Source organism: Salmo salar, chromosome ssa14 (assembly GCF_905237065.1).
Source record: "Salmo salar chromosome ssa14, Ssal_v3.1, whole genome shotgun sequence".
Lineage (NCBI taxonomy): Eukaryota > Metazoa > Chordata > Actinopteri > Salmoniformes > Salmonidae > Salmo > Salmo salar.
This window is the reverse complement of record NC_059455.1, coordinates 10115670-10132564: the sequence shown is the minus strand read 5'-3', so window position 1 is coordinate 10132564 and position 16895 is coordinate 10115670. Positions and strand designations below refer to the sequence as shown.

At 42.5% G+C, this 16895-nt stretch overlaps 1 protein-coding gene across 3 annotated transcripts; it reads left to right on the top strand.

The window, feature by feature from the left end:
- The first annotated feature begins 467 nt into the window (after window positions 1-467).
- LOC106568747 (phosphatidylinositol 4,5-bisphosphate 3-kinase catalytic subunit alpha isoform) lies at window positions 468-16788 on the top strand. 3 transcript variants are annotated; one of them, XR_001320389.2, is made up of 22 exons: window positions 468-829; window positions 1788-2198; window positions 2392-2601; window positions 2852-3102; window positions 3469-3714; window positions 4025-4110; window positions 4242-4347; window positions 4878-5030; window positions 5261-5395; window positions 7374-7498; window positions 7713-7794; window positions 9826-9990; window positions 10322-10425; window positions 10694-10865; window positions 11091-11197; window positions 11390-11511; window positions 11692-11770; window positions 12319-12489; window positions 12848-12965; window positions 13210-13361; window positions 13705-14104; window positions 15258-16788. XR_001320389.2 is itself a non-coding variant. In XM_014139360.2 (21 exons), exons 2-21 carry the CDS (start codon window positions 1847-1849, stop codon window positions 13973-13975), a joined length of 3207 nt encoding a protein of 1068 aa, XP_013994835.1. In that variant the 5' UTR covers window positions 468-829; window positions 1788-1846; the 3' UTR covers window positions 13976-16788. The 3 variants fall into 3 exon arrangements, 2 of the variants coding, with proteins under 2 accessions (XP_013994835.1, XP_013994836.1); XM_014139360.2 differs by having other exon boundaries at window positions 13705-16788; XM_014139361.2 differs by lacking the exon at window positions 468-829 and adding an exon at window positions 957-976 and having other exon boundaries at window positions 13705-16788.
- The last annotated feature ends 107 nt before the right edge of the window (window positions 16789-16895 follow it).

Here is a 16895-nt window from a genome sequence, read left to right as displayed (position 1 = left end):
CCTTGACCAGAAGCATAGTTTTGGATCGATAGCCATAAGGAGTGACCAGTAGGCCTAATTGTTCTGGTGGACTGTAAGTGCAGGGTTTTGTTCACATCCAGCATTAAAACAGATTCATCCCTCCTGTTTACCATCCCTGGCTACCAACTACTGCTACCAACCCCTGTCCTACATCCCCATATTTACTGTAGTCATGCATTTTTTATTTGACTTGTTGCAATGCTGTCAGAATATAACACTTTTTTAGAGAATTTTTACACTTTTAAATATTATGTCAAATGTTTAAAATGCTGTTGGTGAGATGGCATAAATTGTTTGAATAGAAGACAGAAAGAACATTCTATGCATCATGTCTTCCGAGGTCAAAAGCCCGATGCCATGGTCGTCACCAGTTTCTATAGCCACAAAGTCCTAAACCCCGCCCATTTCTAAAATGTATATTCTTAAAATTGTATTTTAAACCTAATCCTAACCTAAACCGCACTGCCAACCTTATGTTCAACCCTAACCTTACATTAAGACCAAACAGCTATATATATTTTTTTTTTCAATTTGGATTTTGTGGCTATAGAACCTAGTGGAAACCGCCAAGCAGGCAGCTTTGTCAAACGAACACTAAACTCTCTGACCGGCGGCTTGCGAGCAATCAAAATGCCGTTTTTTTCGCTATTGAGCTGGGCATCACGACATGCAATGTAATGGACTTACTCGTTGGGAAAACATTCATATTGATAGCGAAAGACGTCTTTGTTGAGAAACCGGACTGTCCCGACAATTGGATGGAGTAGCAAGCCAGCGCTACGTCTGAAAGGCGAGAGGTCTAGAACGGGTACGAATATGGTTTGTTTAGCTAGCTAGCTCACAGTTGCCTCAAATTTGCTAGCTATTCTCGGGAGAAAGTTGCATGTTATGACTGAAAACAGGGCGTTACTTGCGCGAGGCGATAACCAAACTAATGTTTGCCTGCAAATGCCAGGTATTTTGTCATATAATAGAAAATGGTGTCAAAAGACAATCATAACTAATAAATACATAATTTAACGAGACGACAACACGGCTAGTTGCAAATATGATGAGGCATTGACATTGGACATTTAGCTCGAGCCAGTTAGCCTAGCTAAGTCTGCACAAACAACTAGCTTGCTAATGGCTAGCGGTTTGTTAGCTAATATTAGCTAGCGGCACCGGTGTTTTTCACTAGCTATAGAAGCATTCTAGTAAGCAAAATGCAAATAACAATTTCCGTTTAGTTCTCAAACGTGTGCCATCCTAATATACCCATAGGACAGAATTAATGATGTTACTAAATTCTCTAAACCGCTAACTGTTAGTTAGCAAGCTAGGTAGCTACTTCATTAGCTAGCTAACTACAGTCTTCCCGTTCCATTACTTGTTGTGACACATTGCTTTACAACTGTTAGTTTGTCAGATTACACAGTGAGTGACCTGTCAACCTCTCCACTTAGCTATCAAACTATTTATTGTTATGTAAAATGTTTTCTTCGAGCAACATCTGTCCAAGAGGAACTGTAGTTTCCTGCTTGAGCTGTCCCCATGCATTTCCCTTTTTTTGGGGGGGGGGGTGGGGACAATGAACAGTATAACTTATTATTTTATAATGTAGTGTAAGCAACTGCCTGCTATAATATGATAGTTACTAGTGAGCACTTGCACTCAATGCCTCTGCTCTCATTCAAAATATTTAGTAGCTAGCTAACTGTCTCATGCAGAATGGAAATTTTATAAATGGGTCACTGCATCTTATGTAATTGCCTCTCTCTCTCCAGCTGGTCGACCCAACTCATTGTAATTATTAGCATAGTGAGGAGCAGCCGACCCGACCACCATGCCTCCCAGGCCATCTTCGGGGGAACTATGGGGCATGCACTTGATGCCCCCGAGCATCATGGTGGACTGCCTTCTCCCCAATGGGATGATTCTGACATTGGAGTGCACACGTGAGGCCACACTCATTTCGGTGAAACACGAACTCTTCAAGGAGGCCAGGAAGTATCCTCTCCACCACCTCCTGCAGGAGGAGACCTCCTACATCTTTGTCAGCGTTACCCAAGAGGCTGAGAGAGAGGAGTTCTACGATGAGACGAGGAGACTGTGCGACCTAAGGCTTTTTCAGGCCTTCCTGAAAGTCATCGAGCCAGTAGGCAACCGAGAGGAGAAAATACTCAACCGAGAAATTGGTATGTCTCTTGTAATTCTTTATACGAAGTCACTGAGGTCGCATAAGCACACAGAGTATGGTGTGGCCTCAGGCCGTTTTGAAATCAAGCCCTCAAATTTCATGAATACTGAGAGGATAAAGCTTGATAAAATGTCGCTGTAGAAGTGCATGAAAATCTCTTCTTTTTTTTGTGTGTGTGTGTGTGTGTGCAGGTTTTGCCATAGGAATGCCTATATGTGAGTTTGACCTGGTCAAGGACGCGGAGGTCCAGGACTTTAGAAGGAACATATTAAATGTCTGCAAGGAGTCTGTGGACCTCCGAGACACTAACGGACCCATCAGTAGAGCGTTGTACGTCTACCCTCCCAATGTAGAGTCGTCAGTAGAACTACCTAAGCACATCTTCAATAAGCTTGACAAAGGTAGGACATGGGAGACACAATGAAGTTTTGGGGTCTGTGGCAAAGGTACATGGCTGGGCTATTTTCCAGCCTAAATTTGTATCAAAATAGCCTATTGTAAGCATTGACAGAACCACCAACCACTTGTTTTAAATATATGTTTGGTGACGTGTGATGTATCAGGTTGGATGGTGGAAGACTTGAACTTACATTTACTTGGCTTACCACGCCATGATACTTTAATAACACGTTTATTCCTCTTTCCCTCCAGGTCAAATCATAGTGGTCATATGGGTCATCGTGTCACCGAGCAACGACAAGCAGAAGTATACGCTGAAGATCAACCACGACTGCGTGCCGGAGCACGTGATCGCAGAGGCCATCCGCAAGAAGACGCGTAGCATGCTGCTGTCCCACGAGCAGCTCAAGATGTGCGTGCAGGAGTATCAGGGCAAGTACATCCTCAAAGTGTGCGGCTGTGACGAGTACCTGCTGGAGAAATACCCCCTGAGTCAATACAAGGTAAACACACACACACTGCTCTGATGCCTACTCCACATCTTGAATAGGGATACATTCAAACATCTGTAGTTAGTCTCTTGCCTGTGTGTTTTATAAATGTGAGCGAAACGAAAGAAGAAATTCCCAAATAAGGCATTTTTTATGACAGTCTGTGATTTGAAACTTTGGCTTTGAAAAATGTGTTGAGGACATTCTTACTTTGAATCCTGTCTGTAGCATGTTTGAATGACTGTCCAATGACTAGCTAGCAATGTTACACAGGTAATAGCAACTGTGCAAAACAATGGTTTCCATTCTTTGCATGTTTAATACCTCTCGCTTGGTGTAGCGTCTAATGTCCTAATGTCTATTGCCTTTCCTTCCCAGTATGTGAGGAGTTGCATCATGCTGGGGCGCATGCCCAACCTCATGCTAATGGCCAAGGACAGCCTGTACTCACAGCTGCCCATCGACACCTTTACCATGCCCTCGTATGCCCGCCGCATCTCCACGGCCACTCCCTACATGAACGGCGAGACGGCCACCAAGTCTCTGTGGACCATCAACGGCACGCTGAGGATAAGGATACTGTGTGCCACCTATGTCAATGTCAACATCAGGGACATTGACAAGGTACTGTACTTGAGGACTTTTGGGTGGTGGTCAGTAGGGCGTATCAAAATGTTTTTCAACGGAAAACAAAAACCCATGTTCTTATTACACAAATTCAAGTAGTACCTCCTTGTTTCCCCCCCAAAATCCTCACTGAACCCACTTGTCAGTTCTGTTCAGTGCAGGTCCTCGTGGAGAAGGGGAACTACATTTTAGATCACGCTTGGGGCCCAAATGTCCTGGATGTCATTGTTGTTTTAGTAGTGCAATAAAGGTTTCTGTCAAAGACGTCTATGTAAATTATTCATGTGTGTCTCTGCTATTGATCTAGATCTACGTCCGGACTGGGATTTACCACGGTGGGGAGCAGCTGTGTGACAACGTGAACACTCAGCGCGTGCCATGCTCAAACCCCAGGTCCACCATCCTGCATCCATAATAAATTACTTAATGAAGTACTTGCTAAATCACATACTGTAGTGTAGCCTACTTAATGTTGGCTTCATAGGGATGTCTGTTTGAGAGAATGTTTTTGTTGTCCATCCAAGGTGGAACGAGTGGCTGAACTACGACATGTACATTCCAGACATCCCCCGCGCCGCCCGACTCTGTCTGTCAATCTGTTCTGTGAAAGGGAGGAAGGGGGCCAAAGAGGTGAGCTCTCCCTCCTGCCCACCGGTTTCAGGAATTTGTTGTTTCTGACAGAGAAGTTACTTTGGTTTGACCAAAGTATCAATAGTGTAAATCAGTATCAATAGTGTAAATCAGGTCTTTAACTCAAAATACCTGGGGGCCAATGTCGGTGTTACTGTTGTCATGGGGGCTGGAGGGAAACGGCTTTCGGGCCTGATGTGGCCTCTGGGCCGCCAGTCAGTTTGAGATCCCTGGTGTAGATTAATAATGATTGGGGAATATATGGGGATGTGGAAAAAGTAAATGAATTGGGTGTTTGGGTAGTGTAATTGATATGAACATTACCACTCACTTTCCTGGCTTTGACAAATCCTACCTGTGTGTCCCATGTGTTTTCTTTGCACAACTAGCTTTCAATCTTGTACTTGTATAGCTTGGGATTCTATAACCTCTTTATACACTTTTAAACTCGATTTACATTGATCCCAATTTCAATGCATCTCCATACATTGACTACCATACAATCCATCATTGTGCTAATGTTGCTGCAGGAGCACTGTCCACTAGCCTGGGGAAACATCAACCTGTTTGATTACACCCACACGCTGGTGGCTGGAAAGATGGCCCTCAACCTATGGCCCGTGCCCCACGGCCTGGAAGACCTGCTCAATGCTATCGGAGTCACCGGCTCCAATCCGAACAAGGTCTGAGGTGTTGGCTGGCTAGCTACACACGCATATGGAAAGACATGCAAACAAAGCTACAGTTACCAATAATCTGCATCTCCCCTCTCACTGTCTAAGCCTCTTATCCATCTTTATTAATTACTCATTGACACACAAGTTAATCCCACAACAATAGGATGCCGTTGTTCTCATAAGCCCTTTTGGATGACCCCAAATGACCTTTCCATTATATTGCTCTGGGCCCACAGGAAACCCCTTGCCTGGAGCTGGAGTTTGACCACTTCAGTAACCCAGTAAAGTTCCCCGACATGCCGGCCATCGAGGAGCACGCCAATTGGAATATATCCCGGGAGCTGGGCTTCAACTATTGCCACACCGGTTTGGTAAGTCCCAAGTGTTTTTGTTTGGTCTAAGTCAATATTGACATTGTAGGTTAATCTGTTGTAATGATTTAACCTTTTCACGTAAGAGTTCCAAATATCTTGTGTAACAGTCGCACAAGCGGTTTTTTTAATGCTCGTGATGACTGAATGTACTCACTGTTACAAAATGTGATTGTTACACAACAGGACAGCACTGCCCTCAGACCAAGGCACGCTGCCTACAAATTATCTATAGGCTATGTTTCAACTTGTCAATTTCAAATTATTTTCTAACAAGTTTAATTTTCTAACAGTTGAGGTGTGTTCCGCCTCTTTATTAATTCACCAAAGAAGTAGCCCATTTCACTGTTGCGGACAATTTATGTTTGAGGCTTTGATTTGTTTACCACTTTTATTTATTTATTTATTTTTTTTTTTTTTGTTATTTCATAGTTTTGATGTCTTCACTATTATTTTACAATGTAGAAAATAGTAAAAATAAAGAGAAACCCTTGAATGTGTAGGTGTCAACTTTTGACTGGTACTGTATGTTTTCAGGTACTGGTGACAAATCATGCATTCTGATTCTTGCATAGATTGTAATGGACACATGATGTGTGTGAAATACTTTTTTGTACTTATTATGATGCGCTAAGCTATTTGCCAGCTATGTGTGGCACCGTCTTTGTTGACATTATACAATGCATTCTGGTTGCCAAGTAAGTGTCTGTCAGACCAAAGATGTTATAAAAAAAAGAGTTGATGGGATAGTTCACTCGACTGATGGAGCTCGGAAAAATATGTGGTCAAATCATGAGGTCAGTGATCTTCAGGTTGGAAAGTCTGTGCTCTAGAAAGAAGCCTGAGTTCCCGAGTTGGCATTTTTCCCAGCCTGAGCTCCCCCCCCAGTTAACAGTTGTCTTCAATGCATTAAAGTCGGATGTCTGAGATTTCAGAGTTCCCATGAATGTGGCATCAGATTGTATCTATGGTACCTCAGGGTTGCCAGGGTTCTTATTTTTATTGATAAATATCTCATCATAGTACTATTTCCTGCATCATAACCCCCCCCCTCCCTAAAAAGGGTTTAATCCGTGTTTAGCTTTCGCGCTATGGTTAGGCTAGCTTGTATTTGGAGTGATCTTTGAGGTGATAATGTTTTACATCAAATAGTTTGGCCACTTTTCAGAACATTACAAATAAGTTAATATTTTTCAGGCAATGGCCTCAGCCATCTTTGACTTTGTTTATTTGCATCTTGTAGTGAAAGGCATTCTGGGATTAGGGAGTTTTCGCTTGTCAAACCAACATGGCTGCCATCATAAGGAAGTTAGCTTAGCTCGCACGCATCTCTTTTCTAAACAATATTACTCCCTTGTGCTTACCAGAGATGTGTTACATTGTAAACAAGTCTAGCTGTTAAGTCACTAACTTATTTTTTTTATATTTTTTTTGTCAGCGAAACCTGCAATTTATACTGGTTTATGTAATGAATGTGGATGTGTTCTGTATGATGATTGAAGTTCAATTTTTTTTAACAATAAAAGGTGAAATTTAGGAATACAATTGTAAAGACCTTTTATTTCCCATCAGTACAAAACATTGTTTAGTTGCTTTTCAGACAACAATGCTGTTTAGACGCATTTGTTACATCATACGTTTGGTTGCTACTGTTCCAATCACATATTTGCAACGGTATGCTGCAGGGACCACTCAACAATTATCACAAATGCGATCGTACGTGTCAAAGGGTTAATGCTGTTAAGTTGTGTGTACTAGAGACGCCCCAGGAGACACTGGTGACATGTTCATGAGGCACAAAACGTGAACAAACTGCTTTGAACTGGGTGTGAACCGCAAACTACCGGAGTGTGTCCAATATGAACGCAGGTTTCGTTTTCTGTTGCAAAACCTTTTACAACTGAGTGCTTATTGAATGTGACCCTGCTTTCCACCAGTACTGTAGTTTTAATAAGCAGCATAATGTTCTCTATTGCAGAGTAACAGACTGGCAAGGGACAACCCTCTGACGGACAGCGACAACGAACAGCTGCGCCTGGTGTGTAACAGAGACCCACTGTCTGAAATAACTGAGCAGGAGAAGGACTTTCTCTGGAGGCACAGGTATTACTCTCTGTGCTTTATCAACAAATCCATATATTTATATTATGAAAAACGCATAAACAAAACCCATGCAAGATTTATCCAACATTTCTTACACCTGAAATAGTTTGCTTAACTGCTCAAGGTACTAAGTACTTGTTATAATAAGATGTGTGCTCTTAATGGAGGAAAGCAATTTCTACATTCTAATGTTTGCTATTTTCTCTTACTGTAGACATTACTGCGTCAGTATCCCGGAGATACTGCCCAAGATTCTCCTGGCAGTGAAATGGAACTCCAGGGATGAGGTTGCACAGGTGAACAGTCTCTCATTTCAATTGCTGTCTTTATAGCCTACCATGGCAAGGGGACATTTGATATACACTGAACAAAAATATAAGCAACAATTACAGTTCCTATAAAGAAATAGGTCAATTTAAATAAATTAGGCCCTAATCTATGGGTTTCACATGACTGGGAATACAGCTATCCTTTAAGTAGGGGTGTGGAAAATCAGTCAGTATCTGGTGTGACCACCATTTGCCTCATGCAGCGCGACACCTTTCCTTCGCATAGAGTTGATCATTCTGTTGATTGTGGAATGTTGAACCACTCCTCTTCAATGTCTGTGTGAAGTTGCTGAATATCGGCGGGAACTGGAACACGCTGTCGATCCAGAGCACCCAAACAGGCTCAATGGGTGGCATGTCTGAGTAGGCAGGCCATGGAAGAACTGGGACTTTTTCAGCTTCCAGGAATTGTGTACAGATCCTTGCGACATGGGGCCGTGCATTATCATGCTGCAACATGAGGTGATGGCGGCAGTTGAACGGCACGACAATGGGCCTCAGGATCTCGTGTCTGTGCAGTCAAATTGCCAGCGATAAAATGCAATTGTGTTCGTTGTCCGTAGCTTATGCCTGCCCATACCATAACTCCACCGTAGGATACTCTTGTTCACAACGTTGACATCATCAGACCACTCGCCCACACAACGCCATCTGCCCAGTACAGTTGAAATCGGTTTCATCTGTGACGAGCACACTTCTCCAGTGTGCAAGTGGCCATTGAAGGTAAGCATTTGCCCACTGAAGTTGGTTACGACGCCAAACTGCAGTCAGGTCAAGACCCTGGTGAGGACAATGAGCACACAGATAAGCTTCCTTGAGTTGGTTTCTGACAGTTGGTGCAGAAATTCTTCAGTTGTGCAAATCCACAGTTTCAACAGCTGTCCAGGTGACTGGTCTCAAACAATCCCCCAGGTGAAGAAGCTGGATGTGGAGGTCCTGGGCTGGCGTGGTAACACGTGGTCTGCGGTTGTGAGGTCGGTTGGCCTTACTGCCAAACAATGTAAAACGATGTTGGAGGAGGCTTATTATGGTAGAGAAATTAACATTAAATTAAATGGTGGACATTCCTGCAGTCAACGTGCCAATCGCACGCTCCCTCAACTTGAGACATCTGGCATTGTGACACAACGGCACATTTTAGTGGCCTTTTATTGTCCCCAGCACAAGTTGGAGCAGTGTAATGATCATGCTCTTTAATTAATCATCTTCTTGATATGCCACATCTGCCAGATGAATGGATTATCTTGGCAAAGGTGACATGCTCACTGACAGGGATGTAATTTTAGAGAACTAAGCATTTTGTGCATATATAAACTCTCTGGGATGTTTTATTTCAGCTCATGAAACATGGGACCAACACTTTACATGTTGCGTTTATATTTTAGTTCAGTGAACATTAATTTAATACAGGGTGTGTTGGTAAATTCAGATTACAAACGCCCAGAGCGCTGTCAGATTGTCTGTAAATTAAGAGTGTTTCGCTCTCGGCGCGTTCAGAGCGAGGAGTAAGGTTGATCCGAGCGTTCTTGCCTTACAACGGCAGTCTAGGCCCCAAGCTAATGTTGGTTAGCTTGCTAGCTACTTCCAGACACAAATGAGAGAACCCCTCACTCTGACAATTTGACTCGCCCTAGCAGAGCTGGTTAGGCTGTTTTCATGTTATCTAGAATGTTGGTGACTGTCACTGTGCTGCTGGCAACATTTGAATTATGTTTTTATGCTGATGTTTACTGACACTGGTCATCTTCAACTGGTGTTGCACGTTTGTAAATTCATCAGTTATTCTGTACTCTGGCACACTCGGATGAGAGTGCTCTGAAATTGGAGTAGATAGCCGGAGTGAATTCACGAACACACCCACAGTTCTCATTTAGCCATTGGATGCCATTTTTAAGACGGTCATGTCATCTGTTTTGTTTTCCAGTTTGTTCCTCTAACTTTGATTTCAATTTATATACATCTTATTGTTTTGATATTTAAAAAAAATCTTTGTTCCAGATGTATTGCCTTCTAAAGGACTGGCCAGCCATAAAGCCAGAACAAGCCATGGAGTTGCTGGACTGCAACTTCCCCGATCCCATGATCCGAGACTTTGCTGTGAAGTGCCTTGAAAAATACTTAACGGACGACAGACTCTCTCAATACCTCATTCAGCTGGTCCAGGTACAATAATAAGACCCACTCATAGTCTGTAATGAATCAAGAGATGGGGTGTGGCTTGTCCATTCTATTCACATACTATTCTGGGATTCAACATGGATGTCACTGACTGTCAGCTTGATGTGTTTTTGAATGGCTTTGACACTTACATTTACGTTTGACAGTGTCTTAATTATTTGACACTACATAAAGAATTCAATATGACCCCTCAGGCTAACTGCTTTCTTTTACATGGTGGCTTCTAATCCTATCAGATGCATTTCAATGGAAAAAAAAAAATATGTTGCTTTCATTTGGGTGTGTGTTCTGAACATACTGTGTTTCTGGCCACCAGGTTCTGAAGTACGAGCAGTACCTCGATAACCCACTGGCCCGCTTTCTGCTGAAGAAGGCTTTGACCAATCAGCGGATAGGACATTTCTTCTTTTGGCATCTCAAGTGAGTTTGATTTCTGTTTGTTTCCTTACTAGTCCACTAGCCTTATGGTGTTTATGAAACCAAATGTGTGTGTTGTGGATTGCTTTAATTTGCCTTAGGCAGTCGGAATTCCATTCTGCTGGTGTAAAATCTTGTGAAACATGCTTCATTTCTGCCTTTTAAGGTTTACGTAAAGAAAATAATTAGAGGTTACATTGATTGAGAGAAGTCTTGCTAGTACATTTGTATAGGGGTGCACAATTACATAAGTTGTTCTCTCTGCCTCCAGGTCTGAGATGCACAACAAGACAGTGAGCCAACGTTTTGGTCTGCTACTGGAGTCCTACTGCCGGGCCTGTGGCATGTACCTGAAGCACCTGAGCAGACAGGTGGAGGCCATGGAGAAGCTCATCAACCTCACCGACCTCCTCAAGCAGGAGAAGAAGGACGAGGCCCAGAAGGTAACGTTTGCGACGTGATCAAGGCCTTTCCACTTCCCGCCCTAATATGGAAGCCTCAATTGATCAGTCGTTTCGTGATCATGTTTTTCTTACTTACAACAAACTAGATACTAAGCAAAAAGGAGTGTGGAACTGCTATAAAGGCCTCTTTGGTCTTCAGGGCTATGGACTCCCTACACTTGCAGTAAAGTGATGCGTGCGCTCTCTCTCTCTCTCTGCCCTCAGGTTCAGATGAAGTTCCTGGTGGAGCAGATGAAAAGGCCTGACTACATGGATGCCCTACAGAGCTTCACCTCTCCGCTCAACCCAGCTCACCAGCTGGGAAACCTCCGGTACTGCCGGTTTTCTAACTCACAGTAGACGTAACCACAAACATCCACATATTCTTATGAATGTTTGAACAAAGAAACCAAGAAATGTGTCCTGTGAAATTCAGGTTTAATGACAGGCTGTATGTACTGTGTTCAAAATGTTTTCTTAACGTTATCCTGAGTCTGTGTTGATACCTTTGCCATCTCTTTCAGCTTGGAAGAGTGCCGGATGATGTCATCGGCCAAACGGCCTCTGTGGCTCAACTGGGAGAACCCCGACATGATGTCAGAGCTGCTCTTCCAGAGCAACGAGATCATCTTCAAGAATGGAGACGGTACATCTTGCTAATGCAAAACGAATCGCCCAACCCCCCCCTTGACTCACTACGGACACACTAGACGATAAATATGCTTACCGAATCCCATTTTGCCCTGGCACGGATTCATATTGCATTAGTGTGATCAAAGCTCAAACTCCTCATCATCATGCTATTTCACTCTCACCTCTCCTTCAGATCTGAGGCAGGACATGCTGACTCTGCAGATAATTAGGATAATGGAGAACATCTGGCAGAACCAGGGGCTTGATCTCAGGTACAATTGTCTCTGTAGCTGCTTAACGCAGCAGCATGCATGAATAGTCGATTACACCCTTCATGTTCTTCTCCTTGATAGCAGGAGCTTAAAATTCGATTCATTAAACATTGAGTACATTACTTTCTGTAGGAGCTGATACATGTAAACTCTGAGCTGAAAACTAGTGTAGCCTAAATGAGATACGAAAAGGAGGAATGTAGGTCAATTGAAAGTCGGGTTGTTTTTTTGAAGGGAGTGAATGTATAGCTTCCATAGGTAGGCCGTCATTGTAAATACGAATTTGTTCTTAACTGACTTGCCTAGTTTAAATAATGTATCAGGGAAATGACTTGTTACTTCCAGATCAGGAGTAATATTTCTTAGATCTGTGTCATATTGTACTGATCACATCCCAATCTCTGTTGGTGGATTGACCGTCAGGATGCACTTCTGATTGAACATAAGGAATCAATGCATGTGTATCTAGATGTGATGAATGATGTATCGATGAGACTGTAACCATGGTAGACCTACCGGTCATCCTATTTGGTTGTTTGTGTCCCCAGGATGTTGCCGTACGGCTGCCTGTCCATCGGCGACTGCGTGGGCCTGATCGAGGTGGTGAGGAACTCCCACACCATCATGCAGATCCAGTGTAAAGGAGGCCTGAAGGGGGCGCTGCAGTTCAACAGCCACACGCTGCACCAGTGGCTCAAGGACAAGAACAGGGGAGAGATGTGAGCACTGGGCTACGTTCCAATATCCACAACAGCATAGCATATGTCTTAGAATGCATGACCAGTAGGCCTTCATTCCTACTTTCTTCTACATGGTGTTCTTCTAAGCTATGCTAGGTGCTAAACGCTTAGTCATGCTAGATTATGTGGTTAGAAATATTGGGTGTATATTAAGGAATAGACTCACATATGGGGGGGGTTAATCCTTGAAAGGGCAAAAGTATCCACGAATTGCCTATAAGTGGAATGTACTGTATTCTTATCAAATGCCTTATGGTTGTCTTTCTTTAGCTTCAATAGGATTGTTGTAGTTTCATGTCTTTGGTCTAATGACATATACCCATTGAAATGTGTCCAGGTACGACCAGGCCATTGACTTGTTCACACGGTCGTGTGCTGGATACTGCGTAGCCACCTTCATCCTGGGGATCGGTGACCGACACAACAGCAACATCATGGTCAAAGATGATGGACAGGTACTTCAGACTCAGGGTGGCAAAATTCCGGTATGTTTCCCAAAATTACCCAGTTTTCCAGAAATCCTGGTGTGAAGATTTCTGGAATTACGTAGGAAATCTGGGAATCCTCCACCAGGATTTCTGGGAAAGCTGGAATTTTGCAACCCTACATAAACTTTTCTTTTCTCTTGACGTTCCCTGGTTATAGGAGGCCTGTCAGCAGTTTTTGTGATGCTCTTTGTTTTGTCTTTTCTCCTTGCAGCTATTCCACATAGACTTTGGCCATTTCCTGGATCACAAGAAGAAGAAGTTTGGCTACAAGCGAGAGCGGGTGCCTTTTGTCTTGACACAGGACTTCTTAATCGTCATCAGCAAAGGAACCCAGGAGTGCACAAAAACCAGGGAGTTTGAGAGGTACAGTATCTGTAGTTTTGTTAACGTTAGCTTTCCTATCAGTGAATATTAGAGATTAGATTCACTACTCTGAAGTGCAAGTTAAAAAAAAATATATATATATTTATAAAGGCTACATGGAGAACTCTATTGACTACGTTTTGCTTTTAATTGATCTGAACATGAAATTGTGTTATAGAATGATATCATTGCTCTACTGGTAATACATTACAACTTTATTAATCCCCTCAGGAGCCATTTTGGAGCACCGTTATTAGCACAAAAACACATGCTTCCTAACCCAGCTAGGTTCCACGTTTCCCAGCCTAATTCTCCCTCACAATTGTCCTCCCACTCCCCCCAGGTTTCAGGAGATGTGCTACAAGGCCTACTTGGCCATCCGGCAGCACGCCAACCTCTTCATCAACCTGTTCTCCATGATGCTGGGCTCCGGCATGCCCGAGCTGCAGTCGTTCGATGACATCGCCTACATCCGCAAGACCCTTGCCCTTGACAAGACAGAGCAGGAGGCCCTGGACTACTTCATGAAGCAGATGAATGACGCCCACCACGGCGGCTGGACCACCAAAATGGACTGGATCTTCCACACCATCCGCCAGCACGCCATGAACTGAGAGGTTCCATAGGCCTGGAGAGCAGCAGCAACGCAGAGAGGACAAGGGCGGATCTCGACACCATCCGCCAGCTAAGCTCGCCATGAGCTGAGATGGCAGAGCAGACAGGGCTAGCGCCCATGAATATAGGTATGAATGGATAGAGCTGTTGGATGAAGTGAAAGGCGAGAACGGGTCTCTACATCATCCTCTAACTTATGAACCCATCCGTTAGAAGGGTGCCAACTGGATATTAGGGATGCACCAATGGGGAAATTATGGGCTGATACGATAATCATATTTGTGGGCCATTATTTTTCCCATATTGGTATTGCAATATGGCCATAAAGTTTTCTCCTTGTAAAATTAGGGGACCAAACACGATTACAAACAATTGATGAAGGCTGATCTATTGTATTATCAGTCGATAGTGATATGAAGGGTGATCTATTGCTTTATCGGCCAATACCGATAAAGGTCGATATATCACGTCTACTGATATGGTGGCCGATGTTAAAAAAAAAGTAAAAACAAATAAAAATAAATAAATAAAAACATATTTTTATATATATATATATATATGTATGTATGTATGTATGTATGTATGTATGTATGTATGTATGTATGTATGTCTATATATATATATATATATATATGTATATTATGGTCAGCCGATATTGTGCATCCCTATATAGCGTACCCCATCCACTAGTTTACTATGAACAGAGTGGATCTCTAGCCTGCATTCTGCTAGCACGCCAGGACACCATGAAGGCCTGCCCAGGGTCATGTTCATTAGGGCATGCGACAGAAAGTGAAATTGTTTCTTATTGGACAAATCATGGCACTCTGTTTTCTTCCGCTTGGAGCCCAATGAACACTACCCAGAATACCACCAGCATTGTTAAATCCCAGTGGTGCATGGTTAACAGACACGAGGATGTCCGTTCATCGTCTGCCATCAATTTTAAGGCTAGCGAGCAGAACTTTCTGACCCATGTTTGATCTCAAGTGACGATTACACACAGTGTCCCCTCAGATTGAAAGAGTCATGTTTCGTGACCTCAAGTATGACATTTTGTACAGAAGTATCCCAATGGTCTCGTATCCATACTGTGCACATATTATTCTGAGTCTTTATTTTCTACTGAGCCAAAGTACTAAAATATATATATATCTCTCACACGCACCCCCCCGACAGCTTACTTATCGGTCTTACCGTGGGAATGAGTCACTACTATTCCAATCCCTGTGTATCTTCTGTGTAGCACTGATCTCTATAACATTTGTATTTGTTTGTCAGTGTTACGATGCGTGTGGCGCATTCAGGTGCAAAATGGCTGCCGTCCAGCACCGTTGGCTGCAACGCAGACGTTTTGGATGACCGACAGAAAAGAACTGTAAAGTCCTTTTGCGACGCCCAGATGAAATGGATATTCAAATTCATCCTCGTTCTGTTGTTATTGGTTGCTTTGTTTTTAAAGGGAAAGGGGGGTGAAAAGGATGTGCAATGTTATAGTATGCCCTGCTGTTACACTATGCAAATTGTGATATTTATGTACTGTACTATAGACTTGTAATACTGGTGTCAAGAGATGGGAGTATCTCTGAATTGTGCATATACATGGCATTAAGGGTGTCTATCAACTATGTACAGACAGTACACAGAAGACAAATGTACAATTATGCACTGTGACAGTATCATCTATCTCTTCCCTAACAGGGTGACTCTGGAAGAACTGTGAAAAAAGGCTATTGTACCCTGCCTTTCACTTTAGGAAACGAAACAACCCACAAGTCGGAAAACTATCAGTGAAACATCTAAACAGACATTTTAGGAAGCGTTTGAAACCATTTTTAATTTTTGTTCAACTGTGAATTGGAATTTGCTTCACCGTGTCTTTATAAAATTCAAGTATGTATAGATTAAACACTATTCCAGACTTCCTCAGCATTCTCTTTCATATGAACTCCCTATACAGTAAAGTTGTTTAAAAAAAGAGACTGATGTGAATGTGGTTTTCCCTTCAAGTGTCTTTCTGTTCCCTTCCCCGACAACTTCCCTTCTAAGTGTGGATCCTGCAGTTTGCTCATTGCATAGAGCTACGTTATTAGTCCGTGGTATGCCAGCTTCACCAAATGATTTACTGACTGTGTGTTTCTGTACTGGTTACAGACTGTTGGGCAGGACCCATTCAAAAAGAGATGACTACAATACCCATATTACATACACTATGCAAAGAGCTATCAAATGTTTATTTTCGTTTTTGCTGTGGGAAATGTCATCCTTTTCTTTTACTAGTGTTTACTTGAAGTTCATGTTATTTACCTTTTTTGTTACTGGTGATGTACAATGGCACACCATGAAGAGAACTGCTACTTTGTGCAAATCACTTTCCTTGAATAACTCTAGAGGTAATATATATTTTTGTATTCTAAATGTAGACAAACTCAAAATATAATCGCTAACCCTCCCAAAAACATTGGACTTATGCATAATACATCCTTTTACACCCCAGTAGACAGCTTGTAGTTGTTGAAATGAGTGAGGAATGAACGTAAGAGCTTAATAAGGAGGAGAATGTATCTAGTGGAGTTTCACTGAAGGTCTGCTGCTCTGGCTATGAGTACAGTGTAAAAGCACAATGGTGAAAAGCTATCCTGCATGTTTTTAAAGCTGATAATCTTATCTAGCTATTCATCTTTGTAAATATCGTTTGACCTGTAGTATGCACTAATTACTCTTTTCATACTCATTCATTTTACCATGTCTGGAAAGAACCCTGTATTCATTCACTCACTGTACTGTTTAATAAAAATAACATTTCTCTGTATCCCCGTCTGATATTTTGAGAACCAATGCATTTCATTTCTTATTATCCATTTGCCTCTTACCATACCATGATCGTTAAAAAGGACAATTATAAAAACTCAGTTAATC

Bases quoted from the DNA above. Each gene is read 5' to 3' on its own strand.
- LOC106568747 (XM_014139360.2), top strand. From the start codon at position 1,847: ATGCCTCCCAGGCCATCTTCGGGGGAACTATGGGGCATGCACTTGATG. The intron at 9,991-10,321 runs GTACAATAATAA...TCTGGCCACCAG, and splicing joins ACCTCATTCAGCTGGTCCAG to GTTCTGAAGTACGAGCAGTA. The intron at 12,966-13,209 runs GTACTTCAGACT...TTCTCCTTGCAG, and splicing joins TGGTCAAAGATGATGGACAG to CTATTCCACATAGACTTTGG.